At 39.7% G+C, this 19,312-nt stretch overlaps 4 protein-coding genes across 4 annotated transcripts; 2 read left to right on the top strand and 2 right to left on the bottom strand.

Moving 5' to 3' along the window:
* Window positions 1-514: 514 nt before the first annotated feature.
* LOC134217807 (adult cuticle protein 1-like) lies at window positions 515-1,592 on the top strand. The gene is made up of 2 exons (XM_062696624.1): window positions 515-663; window positions 738-1,592. The coding sequence occupies exons 1-2, from the start codon at window positions 658-660 to the stop codon at window positions 1,107-1,109; spliced, it is 378 nt and encodes a 125-aa protein (XP_062552608.1). The 5' UTR covers window positions 515-657; the 3' UTR covers window positions 1,110-1,592.
* A 5,906-nt stretch (window positions 1,593-7,498) lies between these two features.
* LOC134217806 (adult cuticle protein 1-like) lies at window positions 7,499-8,257 on the bottom strand. The gene is made up of 2 exons (XM_062696622.1): window positions 8,155-8,257; window positions 7,499-8,081 (listed from the first exon to the last, which is right to left on the bottom strand). Exons 1-2 carry the CDS (start codon window positions 8,158-8,160, stop codon window positions 7,710-7,712), a joined length of 378 nt encoding a protein of 125 aa, XP_062552606.1. The 5' UTR covers window positions 8,161-8,257; the 3' UTR covers window positions 7,499-7,709.
* A 5,622-nt stretch (window positions 8,258-13,879) lies between these two features.
* On the bottom strand, window positions 13,880-14,701 carry LOC134217805 (adult cuticle protein 1-like). The gene is made up of 2 exons (XM_062696621.1): window positions 14,556-14,701; window positions 13,880-14,491 (listed from the first exon to the last, which is right to left on the bottom strand). The coding sequence occupies exons 1-2, from the start codon at window positions 14,685-14,687 to the stop codon at window positions 14,135-14,137; spliced, it is 489 nt and encodes a 162-aa protein (XP_062552605.1). The 5' UTR covers window positions 14,688-14,701; the 3' UTR covers window positions 13,880-14,134.
* A 1,314-nt stretch (window positions 14,702-16,015) lies between these two features.
* Window positions 16,016-16,877, top strand: LOC134217804 (adult cuticle protein 1-like). Its single transcript, XM_062696620.1, has 2 exons — window positions 16,016-16,169; window positions 16,234-16,877. The coding sequence occupies exons 1-2, from the start codon at window positions 16,164-16,166 to the stop codon at window positions 16,627-16,629; spliced, it is 402 nt and encodes a 133-aa protein (XP_062552604.1). The 5' UTR covers window positions 16,016-16,163; the 3' UTR covers window positions 16,630-16,877.
* The last annotated feature ends 2,435 nt before the right edge of the window (window positions 16,878-19,312 follow it).

The raw sequence follows: 19,312 nt of genomic DNA, 5'->3' as shown, positions 1-19,312 counted from the left end.
TTTTAGTTCCAAAATTAAAGGAGCCAAAGCTTCAGCTTGAAAATGTTCAGCACTTTCAAATAAAAGTTCAATTATCTAATATTGTTTTTATTGCCCATCATCGCCACTTTTCTTAAATTACGCTTATGATTAATTACTGTCATAAGTACCCGATACCCAGTTGTCTCGTTGTTTGAACATTAACACCTATCGCTTGGAGGGGGAGTCGTTCTCAACTGGGATTCTCGCCCGCCTGCAACCTACATACATCAAGCACTGGGCGTGAACAGGTGATACCGAAATCGAGCACCTTACCAGCTGGGTGGTGTTGGTTTCTTGGGGAATGTAGCGAAGGTTCGGTACTGCACACCACCTACCAATGGAAAAGAGTATCTAAATGGGCAATTACCATTATTAGCGGTCAATACTTTTGCGTTGAGCTCGGCTGAACAGAAGAGAGGTGGAGGATAGAAGGTGGTTCAATTGCAGCAGTCCCTTGCGCTCGATCCAGTCAAGCATGGGGAGATCGCAAAATTCTACGCGAGAGGTTCTGGAAGAGATAGATTTGATGTTTGTTGTATAAAAGCCACTGCCAGGTTCTGAGTTGAAGCATACCGAACTCAAGTGTTCTAACAATCAAAGCACCAACCAAACCAACATCAAACCTCATCTGCCACAATGAAGGTATATCAGTGTTATCAGTGATTGTGTTTAACGTGTTAAAGTGATAATGGGACAATTTTTGGATTTATTTGCAGTTCATCGTTGCCGCTGTTGTCCTTGCCCTTGCTGTCGCCTCGGAGGCCAGCTGGCCAGCCGCTGGATTGCCATGGGGAGGACCATGGGGAACCGTTGTTCAGGCTAATGCTCCAGCTTGGCCCGCTGCCCACTGGGGCGGTGCTTGGCCAGCTGCTGCTGCTTACGGTGCCTGGCCTGGTGCTCACTGGGCTGGAGCGTGGCCAGCTGCCCACTGGGGTGCCCCAGCTGCCTCGGTTGCCCACCATGCCGGAGTTGTTCCCGGAGCCACCTCGGTCACTGCCAACCGTGGTGCCGTCCACGTTGCTCCTCTGCCAGGACATGCCATCTCTCAGCAGCAATTGAACCTTGCCCCAGCTCCAGGAACTTTGTAAACAGGATACCTAAACTGAAAACTGATCTCAGCAGCAGATCAATGCTCGTAAACTCAAGATGACAAACCACTGCCATGATTGCTAGAACAAACAATTAGGAACCGAAGTTCTGTGTTTCACACGTGATTTTATTATGTTAATAGGGAAAACAATAATTTACTCAATTTGTAAATAAATGTCAACTCTCGAATACTGAAATAATTGGAATAATTGATCACTTATTTTATAAATATCACAAGCTACATCCAGTTCGCAAACGGAGCCATACAATGTGTGATTTCCAATGCTGAAGGTGATTACGTGGGAAATTTTCTCCCGCAATGCAATTTTATTTACCTAATTAAATTTTCAAAACTTATTTATTCATTTTCAAGTGTTCAAGTATTAAACTACATACTTTTTACAGATGTGTATACAACGATCAATCACTATATGCTATATAATCGTTAACTGTTTTGGAGATATATAAAATGTGGTATATCATCAAAGAAAATCAAGTTCGTGCCAAGCGGTGTTAAACTTAATTAAAAATAAAAAAAACACCTTAATAAATAATAATAATAATTATAAAAAAAAACTGTGTGGCAAGTTCGAGCCATTAAAGACAATTTACAGATTAGGTCGAAATAAGTGTTTGTAAAGTTATATTCAAGAGGTGACCCTAAATAAAATAATATGTACCAACCAGTTCTTTTGCTAAAGCTTCATTTATTTAAACAAAAATTAAGAGAGTTCATTTTGATAATACTGTTTGTCAATGTTCAAGATAATTTTGCCTAGAAATAATTTTTTGAATGAATTTACAAAACTAGGATGAAAAAACTATCATAAGCTTTTAGTGGAATGTATTCACTTGACGATTTCCCCACTTTATTGTGCCTTCGACAGTTACATATTTCGACCTCAACAGTAAGCCCTACTTCAGTGTATCGTACTTGACTCGTTTTGTGTATCGTGATTGACTGTTTTGTAACATCAATCAAAATTAGCAAGAAAGAGTATAATTCGTAATTGCAATGTTTTGAAAATAATAATGAGCTGAAAGAGTGTCCAATTTTTATATGTATGTATTTTCAAAATTAGAACATTGCTATCGTAACACAGTTTAATCACGCCCAGATTTTTCAGTATGTTTTTCAAGTGCTTTATTCCTTTGAGGTACAGACCACAAGTTTTTCATTGTTTTGTTCTTGAGGATTTATTACCACCTTACGGTATTTCTAAAAGGATTGAAAGTTTTTTTAATTTTTTTTTCCTGTAATTCCTGAGATATGTATTCTGTAAGGTATATGTAGTCACATTATTATCGCAAAACAACTCAGTTTACAATTATTTAGCTATTATTTAATCGTTTAAGAAAACATATGTTACGTGTCAAGTACAAATATGTCCCCATTCGACTTCTAAATGAAGGCCGATTTCTTCACCTCTACGTTGGTGTTGAACCAGGCTTAATGGTATAAGTGAACATCGTATCAGAGTTATGCGGAGGTGAATCAATTGGCCTAAAGTTGACAGTCATATATGACCCAAGACGAAAATCAGTTGTCGAAAATCAGTTTTAAGATATAGAGCCTTGCTTTCTTCAGCAAAAATGTTCGAAATTAACTGTTCCATCCAGGAAAAATATTGCCCAGGTCAGGTTATGGTCACTAGGATGATCTAGAGCATCCAAACTATCCTTGAGTTCTAATTTTGATGTTCTAAGGAATCAACACTATTTTTTACAACATTTTGATTAAATAATTGAAATTGAAATGCTTTATTATCATATCCCGCACCTGTCCTGCAGTATAACAGATCTTTTTCAATACCTAAGATACTCCAAACAGTTCTTGAATTCAGATCTTAATATTCAAATCGGTCAACAAAAAGATCTACGATGTTCCCACTATTTTTATGAGTTGGGACAGCTCCACGGTTCTTCATTACATCATTACAGACACACCACAGAATTCGTTCGGCATCTACGGCACTCAAAACTATCCTTGAGTACAGATCCTAATATTCAAATCGATCAACATGCAGATCTTCGATGACCCCACTAGTTTTATTAGTTGGAATAGCTCCAGGATACCTCGTAACACCATAACAGACACTCCACAGAATTGTTCGACACCTACGACACTCCAAACTATCCTTGAATACAGATCCCAATATTCAAATCGATCAACATGCAGATCATCGATGTCCCCACTAGTTTTAGGAGTTGGAATAGCTCCAGGATACCTCGTAACATCATTACAGACACACCACAGAATTCGTTCGACATTTACGACACTCCAAACTCTCCACGGGATTTCGTGACACAATTATAGACACATCACAGAATTTGTTTGACATCTACGACACTCCAAACAGTCTTTGAGCGCAGATCCTAATATTCAAAACGATCAATATGAAGATCTCCGATGTCTAAACTACTTTTACGAGATGGAATATCTCCACGGAACTTCGGTACACAGTAAGATATACACCACAGAATTCGTTGAACATGTACGACACTCCAAACTCCAAACAAGCACAGATCCCTATTTACAAATCGATCAACTAGAAGATCTTTGATGTCCCCACTATTTTTATGAGTTGGAATAGCTCCATGAGACTTCATGAAACCATTATAAATACATAACAGAATTTGCTGAACATCTATTATACTCCAAACTATCCATGAGTACAGATCAGAATATTTAAAACGATCCACATAGAGATCTTCGATGTCTCAACTATTTTTATGAGTTGTAATTGCTCCACAGGATTTGGTTACAGTATTAGAGACACGCCACAGAATTCGCTCGACATCTACGACACTCCAAACTGTCTTTGAGCTCAGATCCCAATATTCAAATCGATCAACACGAAGATCTTTGAGGTTTCCACTATATCTATGAGTGGAAATAGCTCCACGGGACTTCGATACACCATTATAGATACATTACAGAACTCGTTGAACATTGACGACACTCCAAACTGTCCATGAGTACAGATCTCAATACTCAAATCGATCAACATGAAGATCTACGTCATCCCATCTATTTTTATGAGTTGGAATAGCTCTACTGGACTTGGAATAGCTCTACTGGAATTCGTTGAACATGTACGACAATACAAATTGTCCATGAGCTCAATTCTTTATATTCAAATCGATCAACAAGAAGATGTACAATAGTCTAGCATGAATTTACCGCCAAAAAATTGTATGGTGAAGGACATCTAGGGAAGATCGATATAGTACGTACAATTACTATTTTCAACACCCCTCTCCCCTTCGCCACTTCTTGTAATGAACCTCCACAAATTTCATCAATAATGAGAGCATTTCTCGAAAAAAAAATACAATGACCTGTTACCTGTTAGTCTACTAAATATTTTTTCGATGAAGAAGATTATTATTGAGAAACTTAACTATTGATTCCTTTTGGTACACTGCTTTCAAAAAGTTTACTCCTAGTGTGCTGCATGTTTGCAGCAGTGCACCAGAGCTTAACATGTCGATTCGAAAGTTTTACTGAAACGCCTTCTGTTGACGATCTCGTAGAATCACATCAAATGGTTGCAGAGGAACTGAGAGAGAGATTTTTTTAGCAACATGAATTAGCTATTACATTTAATTCATTTTGGGATAAGTATGGAGAAAAGCATTTGAAATGAAATTTTGTGATATTATTCATACGTAAATTACTTTACTCTTACATATAAATGTTAGTTTTAGTAACATTCACTTCCGTGCAATACTGAAACCAATTATATTGTCGATTGAATGTATTGCGAGCTTTATTCAGTTCTTGGTACGCAATCCTCATTTATTGGTTAGAGTGTCATCTCATGATACCCCTTGGTGGTTTCAATACGTATAGAAATGGTAAACACTTGGGTTAACATATCGTATACAATATATAATATGTATAATAAGTATGAAACAAGTAAGTATGAGAGTACCAACGCCTTCAGGGTGCAACTTACTATAATTCTGATCGATTATGGAGTAGCAATAATTCACATGTATAGCCCAGCCGGTCATCAAGAGACGCCGTGGTACCAAGCTTTATTCTATAAAACTTCTTCTTCTTCTTCTTCTTATTGGCATTACATCTCCACACTGGGACAGAGCCGCCTCGCAGCTTAGTGTTCATTAAGCACTTCCACAGTTATTAACTGCGAGGTTTCTAAGCCAGGTTACCATTTTTGCATTTGTATATCATGAGGCTAGCACGATGATACTTTTATGCCCAGGGAAGTCGAGACAATTTCCAATCCGAAAATTGCCTAGACCGGCACCGGGAATCGAACCCAGCCACCCTCAGCATGGTCATGCTTTGTAGCCGCGCGTCTTACCGCACGGCTAAGGAGGGCCCCTCTATAACACTATAGATGATAAAAGGAACGAAAAAATTGTGGATGCGATGTTTGTGATCACAATAACACGTTTTTTTTCGTACTTACGTATTGTGTACGTAATGATGTCCATTTGAGCAAATCCAACTAACAAGATTTTTATATAATGGTGTAATGATGTTTCATGATGGTTCTCCAACTAACAAACAAGCTTCAGAATCCATGAATCACTATGTTGGTCTTTTAGACCTCCAATATCTGAACTCATGTATGGCGCCGTAAATATTCCGGGAATGTTATGATTTGTATATACTGGTATATTGATGTCCCATGGGGTTTCTACAACTGACACACACGCTCAGGATCCTATGATTCACTCTGTTGGCCTCGTAGACCTCCAATATCTGAACTCAAAAATCGTTTGGAGTACCGTAGATATTCTTGGAATGTTTCAATTTTCATATACTGGTGTAATGATGTCTCATGGGGTTTTTACAACTAACACAGAAGCTGAGTTGCCTTTGAATCACTCTGTTGGTCTTGTAGACAGTGTTGTGCTTAATCATTATCAGACGATCATGATTGCAATTTTCATGTGAAAACTTCTCACGTGAAAACAGTAGGCAAGTTGTCGCCGGCGACAACTTCTCAAATTTTGTACTCAAACGATAATAAACACATCAATCATTATTCTTCACAAATAATAGCTAATTGTCAACAGTCCCGTTTTATCTTCTATTTGGCGTTATAGCTTCATGCTAGTAAGGGAAAAGAGTTCAAAATGTAACGGTAAATACTTCAAATCAAGATGAGATTTTCTAAATGATTCTTGATTGCTGGCGAGTTTTAATCACTTGATTGTTCAAAAGTATGATCGCGGGTGTGTTTTAATCATCCTCGATTTTTTGAAATTTGATTTTTTCCAACCCTGCTTGTAGACCCCCAAGATCTGAATTCAAGAATGATTTGGAGTACCGTAGATACTCTGGGAATATTGTATTTTGTATATACTGGTGTAATGATGTTCCATGAGGCTTCTCCAGCTAACACACAAGCTCGGAAATCAATGAATCACTCTGTTGGTCTTGAAGACCTCCAGTATCTGAACTCAAGAATGACTTGGATTACCCCAGGAACTCTGGGAATGCTGTGATTTACATATTCTGGTGTAATGATGTCCCAAGGGGTTGCTCCAACTAACGTACAAGCTCAGGACCCTATGAACTGATCGGAACTCAAGAAAGGTTTGGAGTACCGTAGATATTCTGGGAATGTGGATGTTTTTATATATTGACATAATCACGTCCCAAGGGGTTTTTACAACTAACACACAAGCTCAGGAACCTATCAATCACTCTGTTGGTCTTGTAGGCCTCCAAGATCTGAACTCAAGAATTGTTTGGAGTACAGTAGATATTCTGGGAGTCTTGTATTTTGTATATACTACTGTAATAATGTTCCATGGGGCACCTCCAACTATTACACAAGCTCGGGAACCTATGAACTGCTCTGTTGATCTTGTAGACCTCCAAGATCTGAACTCAAGAATAGTTTGGAGTACCGTTTATGTTTTGGTAACACTGCGATTTGATAAAAAAATAGTTTAATTATGTCTCAAGTAGCAATGCCAACTTCAAATAAGGATTGAGGCCCCGTAAAACGCTTTGTTGTTTATGTAGATCATCAAGATCTGAACTCAAGGAAGGTTTGGAAGCCCTAGAAGATCTCAAAAAAAATATTTTACCCCATATTTCTACTTTTTCATGGTTTGCATACGTTTTTGAAGCAGAATGTCCAAAATTTATGTTGAAATACGACGAAAAAAAAATCCGGATTGAATCGGTTAAACATGTCCGCGCATCGTATCGATACACTACGGAAGGCTGCTTTGCGAATTGGATGTAAGAAAATTAAGCTTTTTAGTAGAATGATTAAGTACGGAATACTTATTTGTCAAGTTACAATCAAATGGTGGAATGAAATGGGTAGTACTAACTTATCTTATGACTAGTGAACTGGATATAGTTTGTGATATTTATGAAATAAATGATAAATTATTTCGATTATTTCAGTATTTGAGAGTTGACATTTATTTACAATTCGAGTAAATAATTGTTCTACCTATTAGCATATAAAAATCACGCGTGAAACACAGAACTTCGGTTTCTCAATTGTTTGTTCTAGTAATCATGGCAGTTGTTTGTCACCTTGAGTTTATGAGCATTGATCTGCTGCTGAGATCTATTTTCTATTTTGGCATCCTTTTTACAGAGTTCCTGGAGCTGGGGCAAGGTTCAGCTGCTTCTGGGAGATGGCATGTCCTGGCAGAGGAGCAACGTGGACGGCTCCACGGTTGGCAGTGACCGAGGTGGCTCCGGGAACAACTCCGGCATGGTGGGCAACCGACGCAGCTGGGGCACCCCAATGGGCAGCTGGCCACGCTCCAGCCCAGTGAGCACCAGGCCAGGCACCGTAAGCAGCAGCAGCTGGCCAAGCACCGCCCCAGTGGGCAGCGGGCCAAGCTGGAGCATTAGCCTGAACAACGGTTCCCCATGGTCCTCCCCATGGCAATCCAGCGGCTGGCCAGCTGGCCTCCGAGGCGACAGCAAGGGCAAGGACAACGGCGGCAACGATAAACTGCAAATAAACCCAAAATTGTCCCATTATCACTTGAACACGTTAAACACAATCACTGATAACACTGATATACCTTCATTGTGGCAGATGAGGCTAGATGTTGGCTTGGTTAGTGCTTTGATTGTTAGAACACTTGAGTTCGGTTTGCTTCAACTCAGAACCTGGCAGTGGCTTTTATACAACAAACATCAAATCTATCTCTTCCAGAACCTCTCGCGTAGAATTTTGCGATCTCCCCATGCTTGACTGGATCGAGCGCAAGGGACTGCTGCAATCGAACCACCTTCTATCCTCCACCTCTCTTCTGTTCAGCCGAGCTCAACGCAAAAGTATTGACCGCTAATAATAGTAATTGCCCATTTAGATACTCTTTTCCATTGGTAGGTGGTGTGCCGTACCGAACCTTCGCTACATTCCCCAAGAAACCAACACCACCCAGCTGGTAAGGTGCTCGATTTCGGTATCACCTGTTCACGCCCAGCGCTGGATGTATGTAGGATGCAGGCGGGCGAGAATCCCAGTTGAGAACAACTCCCCCTTCCGAGCGATAGGTGTTAATGTTCAAACAACGAGGCAACCGGCCATAGATGACAGTAATTAATCATGCGCGTAATGTTAAAGGAGTGGCGAGATCGTAATTAATTTACTTGTCGCTTTATTTAGAACAAATAGTGTAATGCATTTAGGGCGACAAAGCTCAACTGTGAGGTTGAAATAATAAAAAAAAATCTTGGTCATTTTTAGCTTATCAAATTAACAAAATAGAATTTTGACATGATTATCAGCTCAATAGTGCAACTCAAAGAAATGAGGATTCAGTTTATATATTTTTTACGATTTGCTACATTGAACAATAATTCGTCTATTCCTTTCATTACCATTAAGATCAGTGAACCATTTAGCTGGTGATGTCTAAATTATAAATTATAAAATTGAAAGTAACTAAGTTACTGTTGAAAAGTAAAGAGTTATTGCATAAGCTGAAAATGTTATTAGCATTTAAACCGGATTTTGATACTTTTGTTTCGGGCCTTGTTCTCGGTTGATCGATTTTTCCTTTTCACAATAATGAACAGAGTCCGACGTGGCATGGGAACAGAGGTAATAAACCATAGAGGAAGACTGTCACTGCCGTCACTGGCGAAACATCTTTTGCTGGCGAGGATAACGCTGAATGTCAACAAAAACTCAATACGTTTCGACAGTTATGTACCCGTCATGTTTGGGAACTAGAACAAAAGGAACCACAGCGACAATCTTCCTCAATTTTATTTATTATCTCTATTGGCATGAGTATTGTTTGGCGTTTAGATCTCATTTTTTTTTCAACACAAATTTAGTCTCAAGGATCTTATGTTTCCGTGGAACTTTTTCCACCAACATGGCCTATCAATAAATGAAAAATAACTAAAGCTTGCAGAATCACCAGGTAACCAACAGCACTATATTTCGCTTTTTCGGCTATTTAGCATTAGCATTGAGCAATTCGCACAAATTCGTAGATGGTACAAGCCTGGACTATTGTATGAAAATTAGTATTAAAACGTAAAACACAGAAAGAACTAAGATAGAAATACAAAGTAGGAAAGGGAAAAGCCTTGAATGAACCCTCGTCCTCCTGCTTGTAAGGCAGAAGCGATAGCACTAGACCACTGAGCTCGTCATCACTACATTTTGCCTTTTCGACATAACGTCGAAAGGAACGGAAGGTAGAAAGAACAAAAGGTCGAAGGAGACTAAAGTTCGAAAGAGACAAAAGGTCGAAAAGGACAAAAGATCGAAAGAGACAAAAGGTAGAAATAGAACAACTTGATTACAGGTAGGATGTATTCCAACGGAATGTATGAAATGCATTTGACTTCAAGCAAAAATAATACACTCTTCTCATCGATCAAAGTTGAAGAATTAGCAAATTACGAAACAATATTACGAATATCTAGATAGTTCTATTAGAGATACAAAATATTATTGATTTAAGAAATGAATAAAACTTGTGATGTGCTAGATTGATTCTCTCCGTTTCAGTTTCTTGTTTATTTGGAGCTTTTGTCCCTTTTGACCTTTTATTATTTTCGACCTTTTGTTTTTTTTTCTACCTTTTGTCCCGTTCTACGTTTTGTCCTTTCGACATCTTGTCCCGTTCGAGGTTTTGTCCTTTCGACTTTTTGTCCCTTTCGACCATTTTTGATCCCACAAATTGGGATCAAACCCCACCGAAGGGAGCGGTTACCCTCCAATACTTTTTCCAAACTAAATATATCCACTGTTGTGCAAATGCTTATTGGAGCTATAGCACCAGTTGTCGCACTAGTGCTTTATATGATAAATGGCCAATCAAATCACCGTAAACCAAATTCATATTGATAAAACATATTCATATGATACGATAAAAACTTTGATCTCTTCCAAAACAATCGATACCTAATTGTAAAAAAATATTTTGCTTAATTTTTGATGTCCTGCACCAGTTGTCGCACTAGTGGTCCCAATGTGGCCAATCCCATAAGAAAACAATTGGATTTGCCAAATAAGGAACCAAAATTAGGAATAGTGCCACAACTGGTGCATGCGTTCCTATAATGGATTAATCAATTTTGAGGATTATAACAAATTTTATTGTGGTTTTCACAGCTGTTCTAAGGAGCAGAAAGTAAAACCTTTCGCTTGATATATATTATTTTTTTAAATAGTTGATCTTATGTATGGCGGCAATTGGTATACCCAACTTAGTAATTAATTTCCACTCCGGGTGGCCTAATACCCAGAAACAATTAACATTGAATGTACTAAGAAGCAATTTCTAAAATGAAAATTGCAATTAACATTAATTAACAATTAAATTTTTTTTAAATTAAAAGTTGAACAAAACAAAGCATTGTTTTTTTTTGTTTCATGCATGGGAACTTTGCTTTTTGTTTTCGAAGAAAAAATTTGAGTTTCCTAGATTTTTTTAATGACGATTTTTACTTTCAGAACTGATAAAACTTGCTTTTTGTAAATGTCTGCGAGTAATAAGATTGAGCAGCTGATGTCAAAATATTGTTTAAGGTAAAACTAGTTGTCTAGTTGATTTTTATCAGTCAAATTATATCAATAAACCCTGCCCCACTTATTGATTCCCCTGAGTTTGATCCTGATTCCAATTCCAGAAAGTCAAGTCTTATTCGAACTGATATTATTTGCATTGTAATATGATTTTGTTAAATTAAAGCAGCCGCTTGCTTAACTTTGTTCAATGTAATTTTTTGAACCCTACTCCAGTCGTTTGGACCGAACTATTGACAGGAAGGATTGTTGAGTAACGAATTGATTAACTTTCCAAATTAGAATGCTTACCAAATTAATGATCTGACTGAAATAGTTAGTTGACTGGCCTATAAAGCCATCTGGCTAAATTTGTTCAATTATCAATTAGATAATTTGAATTAAAATAGTTTGAATTCTATAATGTTACCACCGTGATGCATCGAAATCCGTACACTCAGTATGTGAAAAGGAGTCTGGAAAATTTAAAACGAAAACCGTTCACCGTGGACGGAATCCGAATCAAAGGATCAAAATCCGTACAGTTTTTTTTTTTTTTTTGAATATCTAAGTTGTAGCAGACCAGTTGAGTAAATTACCACTGTAAATAATTAAATACGAACCGTGAGAAGCGATGCCTTTGATTTGTTTTCCGCTTATCTTAATTTATTAGTCGCAATTTGCAATTAAACCGCACTTAATTTTGATGCAATTATGTTCTACACGCATAAAAATGGCGCCAGAAACTATGCGTTTGGTGGGTGGCGATTTGTTTTTGATTTATGTTGTTTTAATTTCAAAGCCTACTTTCCATCTCAATGACCTAAAAGCCTACTGTCAAGTTTATGAACAAAATAAGATAAATTATTTGTAAATTAATTACTTTAAATCTTCTATAATTAATTGATATCTCCTGAAGTGACTGATTTCGACGCTGTACGGATTTCGGTCCCCCACGGAATTAACGAATTAGAAGAATGAGTGGACTGATGACGGTCAAATTTTTGAACTGATCGAATTCAAAAATTCATTAGACTCATATTGTTAACTTTTAACGATTTTTTTCATCAAGTTGGCGAAAGAATAGAAAATTGGCTTCCTTTTTTTTTACCCCGATGTGGGCACCGCCGAATTTCAGCAAACATGATTTTAATTTTAAAAAATCTCAGAATTTCTTGAATTTCTTTCTAGTGGAAACTGACTGAAATGACTGGAGAAATTTCAAACTTGGTGTTCTTAAATAAATTTCAGAAATAGTATTCAAAATTATGTTCGATGAAATTTAAAGAGAAATCTCGAAGAAATTCTTAAAGGAGTTTCTGAATAAATTCTCAAAGGAATTTAAAGAGGAGTTCCTAATGGATTTTTTCAAAGGATTTTTTTTAAAGAAATTCGCAAAAGAATTCTTAAGAGCACTCCTCGCAGCAGGCAGAAAAAACTAAGAATGACAGTTGTGCGTTACTGCCGTGTCGGATGGTGTGCCCCTGAAAACGCGAGTACTTTGAAATTTGCATTCTGTCAGGAGTACCCTAAAGAAATCTTGGAAAAAAATCTAAAGGAATTCCCGAAGAAACTCTCAAATAATTTTTCGAAAGAATTCTTTAAGGAATTTTGGGAAATTCCGAAGGGATTCTTAAAATTGCTTATTTAAATTTTGGAAGGAATATCTGTAGGAACTTTTGTAAAATATTTTCTGAAGTAATTTGCGACGAATTCGCTGAAACTTTTTTTGGAGGAATATCCTAAGCCAAATTCATAAAGAAATTTGTGAATGTTTCGAATTGGAGTTCGGTTAAATATTCTTAACGAATTACCAAGGATTCGTGCTAGAATTTCGGAAGGAAACTCCTGGTGGATTACCTGAAAGTATTCCTAAAGAACGAGGGAGGGGGTTCTTGAAGGAATTCGTTAAGGAATTTTTGGAGGTATAACCGGAAGAAATCTTGAAGAATTCTCAATGAAAGAATTCTCCTAAAAAGAATTCGGAAGGAATTCCTGAAAAGAGTTCAGAAGAAATTCCTGACGAAATTTCCAAATGAATTCATAGATTCAAAAATGGTCTTTTTTAAAGAAATGTCTGCAAAATGATCAAAGGATTCTTTAGAGAAATTTTAGAAAGAGTTACAGATATTTTTTTATTATATATATTATTCGGAATTGTAGGAATTGGCTAGCTCTACAATACGCCAGGCACAGGTGTATCGACTTTGTAGCCAACCAGGTATCCGTGTAGGCTGGAATTTTGGGAGTTTTTGGAGAAACATTTCGAAGATTTGCTAGACACTTTTCCAATAAATTACTAAATAATTTCAAGGCGATAATACCTAATTCAAATTTCGTAATATTGAATGATGGATTGGATAACTTAACGCCGACTTAATCTGCTTCGAACCGATCATGCGGGTCCCGGAAGTTTAACAGCAAAAACATTTATTAATCTAGAGAAATTTATTAAGACCGTTTCGAAAATGCTTTAATACAAATGTTGGATTCTTGACTTGATTGAAAAATATTTTTTACCGACGACTAACGGCGTGATAAAATTATGATCGGCGGCGCGCCGACATAAAATAGTCATCGTCAGCGGCGTCCAACTGCATTGATTTGTTCTAGCCTTTCACTTATTTGCTATTTTGACCAATTTTTGCCCACATGTTGTGACATCTACTAGTCTTATTTTGCTATCATGCGTGTTGTGGAAAAACACAATTACCAGAAACAAAGCAATTTGACACAGACGTTTTGTGAATTATCCAATTATCAAAACCAGTTAGTTTATCATAAAAATGAGTCGCATTTTTATTGAAATATTGCTCAGTTGTAATTACATACGAATCTCTCAGTGTAAGCGTTGATGGCACTAGGTACCCATCCTATCATCTAATGAGTATTTTATCACTGTTTCAATAGTTTTGGTGTGCACCTCTGGTGACGCAAGTCACTCCCGTAGCGAATACACACACCAGTAGTGTTCATTGCTTCTTGTCGGTGGCCGCTTCAATTCCTGACTAGTAGTATCGATCATCACCTTAGATAGTTCCTGGAGCTGGAGCCAGATTCAGCTGCTGCTGCGAAATGGCATGTCCGGCCAGTGGGGCAACATGGACGGCTCCACGGGTGGCGGTGACCGAGGTGGCTCCGGGAACGACTCCAGCGTGATGGGCAACCGAAGCAGCAGGGCCGTGGAGGGCCGGGATGGCTGCTGGCCATGGACCAACCGCAGCGGGCCAGTGAGCGGCAGCTGGCCACGCACCTGGCCATCCGGCAGCGGGCCACGAGGCAACTGGGACGGCGGCAGGCAGCGATGGGCCTAGTGGCCATCCCCATGGGAGCACTCCGGCTTCGGAAACGGCGGCCATGGCCAAGATGACTGCAGCAATGATGCACTGTTTATGGAGGGATAATAAGAGTTTGTGATTTGGATTAAGCTATTAGCATACTGATCCTTACCTTCATGGTTGGATTTTGTGAGTGAGGCTTGGAACTGCTCGGCTGAACGCTGGTTCTTCTTGTGATACCTATTCGATCTAAACTGTTCCTATTTATACCAAAGTGGGGGGAACGATCGTGAATTCTATCCATGTTGGATTGTCCAAGTTCTAACTTTCCCATATGGCTCCAACAAATCGGCCTACGGAGCAATTGGCTAGAATGGGCAGGTATCACAATCCAGTGCTCTCATTCTTTTGCCGGAGCGATGAGGGCAAAAAATTATCTAACAATAATCATGTAATAAACATTCCTCCATTTGATGTGTGTTCCCGGCCCGTAATTAATCGAACACGGCTCGCGAACACTCACATACAGAAGGGTACACCTTCGCCGGGGCGAACTCTCACTCTCGTTAAACCAAGCACTATGTGACGGCAGCAATTGTTGAACGCGGGGGCAGAGTGCAAAGATATGCATACAGCTCCACCAATTGAGGCAAAAAGAAGGAGTTTCCCCATACGAACATGTCCAGTGTTACGATTTACTATCATCTAGGAATGACCTGCAAGAATTTATGCAACTGATACAAAATTACAGTAACTTATATGATTATATTAACACATATCTTAGGAAATTGCTAAATTGATAGGGAATGTAACTCAAATCGAAAATTAAAAACATTTGTGGAATAAATTAAAAAGTATCGCATGCACCGGCACAATTCACTTAACTTGAATATCGGGGTATGTGGCATCTGCTTCCTCGTCCTGCAATATCGAAAGAGCTTTTCAGCTTTATATTCCTGTCGATACCCAAAAGAAGAATCCGTACGCCAACTATTCAATGGTGCATTTTTATCAATTCAACAGATCTCTATGAGTTCAAAGTTAATCTCATCAACTACGTAACGCTTAAAATAGTCATTTTCATACCTTTTGGAGTTGATATTTCACTTCTCCCAAACATTGCTTTTGGTTACCGTGAAATGGAAGATTATACCACTTGCTTATATAATATTGTGAGCTACAAAATGTTTGATATAATAATGCCTTCCGATGTTATGCCAAACGGGTAATTGGGAATGAATTCGATCGAAACGATGCACTGCACACCCTTAAAAATACAACTTTAAGAACGACACGAAAATTCAAGTTCACTGATCTATTTTCATCTCGCAGTTAGCAGTACGTACCCATTCGGAAAACCAACGGCTGATGCAATTCCACCACCAAAGAGTCCCATATGGGTGAGCTTGAAACCGGCTGGCCAAGACACACTCTTGAAACCCATTTGGCGTTTGTTATTGTTGTTGCTGTTACAGCTGGTGGCGGCACTCGGGAGTCAGTAGGTGCATACAGTATTACCGCATTCTTAGCACGACCGCTCAAGACACCCTTCCGTCGTTGATCGTCGCGTCGTTTAGTTTAGTTGAAGGGATCAAACGGCATGCAAGGGTGAATTGAACCCGAGTAAATCTAATTCCAAATCCGATCGAATGCGGCAGCGGTCAATTTCCTAGCTCTATATAAGCGGGTGTTGGGTTGGCGTTCTGATCATAATTAATTCAGGTGTTCTACCGTAACCTACTTCCTTGGGAGACGAACGAAACCAAATCACAGACCAATCATGAAGGTATTTTTGTGTTTAATAAGAATTTATTTAAATACGTCATTAAAATTCGGTTAATCTCATCTAGTGCATGGTAGCTGCAGTCATATTGGCGCTGGCCGTCGTCTCCGAAGCCGGAATCGTCCCCGCTTGGCCATATGGAGTGGCAGCCCACTGGGGAGCACCAACCGTCATCCAATCGAACGTTTTGGCCCATCCTTACGGAGCACTGTCCCATGCTGCTATCCATGCTGCCTACCCTGCTGCTTTACCAGCGATTCCTGCTCTGGCACCAGCTGTCTATGCTGCCCCCATCCTTGCTGCTCCCCATCTGCCAGCTGCTTCGGTTGCGCATCACGCTGGGGTCGTTCCCGGAGCCACCTCCGTAACAGCTACCCGAGGTGCAGTGCACGTTGCTCCACTGCCCGGACACGCCCTTTCGCAGCAACAGTTGAACCTTGCTCCGGCACCAGGAACCATCTGATTCGATCGACTCCCGGAACACCTGACCCATGCTAGTCACTGGATCTGAGAAGGATTCCAATTTTCCAAATAGTGGAACCGATGAACTATCTTGGATCAAGGGTTACCACATTCTGTATTCTATACCCAACTGTCTATCACTCTGTCGTTCAAAAGTGCACTCTATCGCATCCTAGTTAAGTCCATCTCGAATGAATGCAAGTTCTGGACCAGCAAGTGAATAAAATTGTTTTCATTATTTCTCCATAATACTTAATAACATAAATCTTAGGATTTGAAAGAATGTACAGCGATCAGGGTTTGCAGAAATCGCTCTCTATCAGGATGCTCCCTCACAAAAAAATTCAGGGAGAAATCGCTTTTCGAGTAAGAAAAACAGTCTTAAGAGAGATAACCATTTCTCGCTCACTTTGATTGCCGCCAAACGTTGGTTTGCTCTTTTTCTTTCATATTCGAGTCTCCTCGTAGCTACATCAATGCAAATAGTAGTAGTTTATGTGGAACAAATAACTTAATGCTTTCATACAGATAGCGTGGTGATGTGACTAGAGTAAACGTATTCCTACGGATATTATTGTTACTATGCTGTGTTCGAATCCCGACGCGGCCATACAATTTTGTAATTGTTCTGCAATAATTCTCACGAAAGGTGAGAGAGAGGTAAAAGTGATGAAATGAAAAAGTATTTTCATCTAATAGACAAGATTTTCGTTTACCTTCCGCTGGGTGAAAGATAATCCTCAACATAAACAACGAAAAAACAATTTCGACCTCAACAGTATGGTCGTCTTCAGTGTCTCGTACTTGACTAGACTTGTCGAAGGTACAATTAAGTGGTGGAATTAAATGGGATTGCACAAACTCGTCTTATGGCAAGAGAATACATTCCACTAAAAAGCTCAAAATAATTTTCTTAAGTCTATCGCATTTGTAGGGTAAGACGGTATAATGTGGCCAAAACGAAAACTATATCTAGTTAAGGTTAAAAATCCATTGGTACCTTTAAATATTTGTAAGACCATCATACTATGCGAATGTGGAAGTATGTATTTTTGTATGACAAAATGAAAATAAGAGCAAAATTCAAAAAGTTAAAGATTTGATATAACTTCCATGTTTGGTTGCTCAACATTATAGAGCGACGCAGCTATTTTTGAGGGCTTTTTATTAATTTGCTTCAAATCCAAACTTTTTTAGTAGGCCCTGAGAGCCATATTGTTATATACTAATCTACTTAGCCGTGCGGTTGGTCAGTTGGCTTAGAAACCTCGCAGTTAATAACTGCGGAAGGAATGAACACTAAGCAGCGAGGCGGCAATGTGACAGTGGGGGATGTAATGCCAATGAAGAAGAAAAATCTACTTAGTTCGAAGGATTGAGGTGATGTCTGTGTATGTTTTCTTTTTTTATACAGGGATAAAGGCAAACTAAACTCACCAATCAACGGAAGGTTACTTGAGATACCTTCTCAACTAATACCCTGGTTCCCCCAGGAACTGTCTCTCAGCATTACTTCTGGGTGATAGGCAGTACTTAATGTACTCGCTCATTCACGCTCACACAGGCACTCATCCCGTATGAGTCTTACTTGGGTGCTCTCTCTAACATACCCTGACACTCTTTGTAACGCACCATATGAGTCTTACTTGGATGCTTACCACTGACATACCATGTGAGACTAACTAACTAACTAACTAACCTGATTCACGCGCTAGCACACCAATCTGAGACTTATTTGGGTGCTCAGTCTAGCACACCCTGCCACTCCTCCTGGCACACACTCTGACACACCATGTGATACTTACTTAGGTTCTCACTTCTGACATGCCATGCGAGTCTGACTTGGGTGCTCGCCCTTAACCTACCATGTGAGTCTGACTTGGGTGCTCACCTCTAACATGCCACGCGAGACTGACTTGGATGCTCACTCTACTCTCCTCTGCCATGCCTTGAGGTTTCGATAGCTATAGGTACCAACAGTTCTACGCTACGACCCTCCTACCTCGGCATGTGCAGTCCATGCTAACACCTATGCGCTCACTCTTCTGCCATGCCTCGTGGTGGCGACTGCGGTTGCCACCCGCTGCGACACTCTTACCTCGATAAGTGCAAACTTCTCTTCACTTCACTTCACAAACTTCACTTCCCCGCGCTAAGCCTGTTTTCGCTCTAACAAACCAATCACAAGTTAGCCAACAAGTTAGCGTGTCGACTGCTGTTCGGCGCGCAAGATTCTCTGCAAGCTGCAGGCAATCTGAGTGGTTGCAGTCGAAACTGCGTTCCACTTCTCCACCGCTTGGCACATCCTCTGGATAAGGATATCCGGCGTTGTGTCCCGACCGCAAGCGTCTAGCATAGCTCTTGTTTCGACGTCGAAACGAGGACATACGAACAGTACGTGCTCTGCAGTTTCAACACCTGGGCAGTCAGGGTAGACGGGGCTCTCCGCGTGCCCAAACCTGTGGAGGTACTGCCGGAACTAGCCATGGCCTGACAGGAATTGTGTCAGATGGAAATGAACTTCCCCACGGGGTCTCTCCACCCAGCTCAATATTTTAGGTATCAGCCGGTGGGTTCACCTACCGTTAGAAGAGTTATCCCACTCGCGCTGCCATCTGGCAACCGAAGACACCCCGGTGCGTTCGCGGGCTCCTCTGGTGCCACGTAGCTCGAAACACTCCTCG

The sequence above is a fragment of the Armigeres subalbatus genome, chromosome 2 (genome assembly GCF_024139115.2).
Source record: "Armigeres subalbatus isolate Guangzhou_Male chromosome 2, GZ_Asu_2, whole genome shotgun sequence".
Classification (NCBI taxonomy): domain Eukaryota; kingdom Metazoa; phylum Arthropoda; class Insecta; order Diptera; family Culicidae; genus Armigeres; species Armigeres subalbatus.
This window is presented reverse-complemented; position numbering and strand designations above follow the sequence as displayed.

Coding starts and splice junctions, on each gene's coding strand:
- LOC134217805 (XM_062696621.1), bottom strand. CDS start 14,687: ATGGATAGAATTCACGATCGTTCCCCCCACTTTGGTATAAATAGGAAC. Junction 14,492..14,555: donor CACAAAATCCAACCATGAAG/GTAAGGATCAGT, acceptor CTCCATAAACAG/TGCATCATTGCTGCAGTCAT.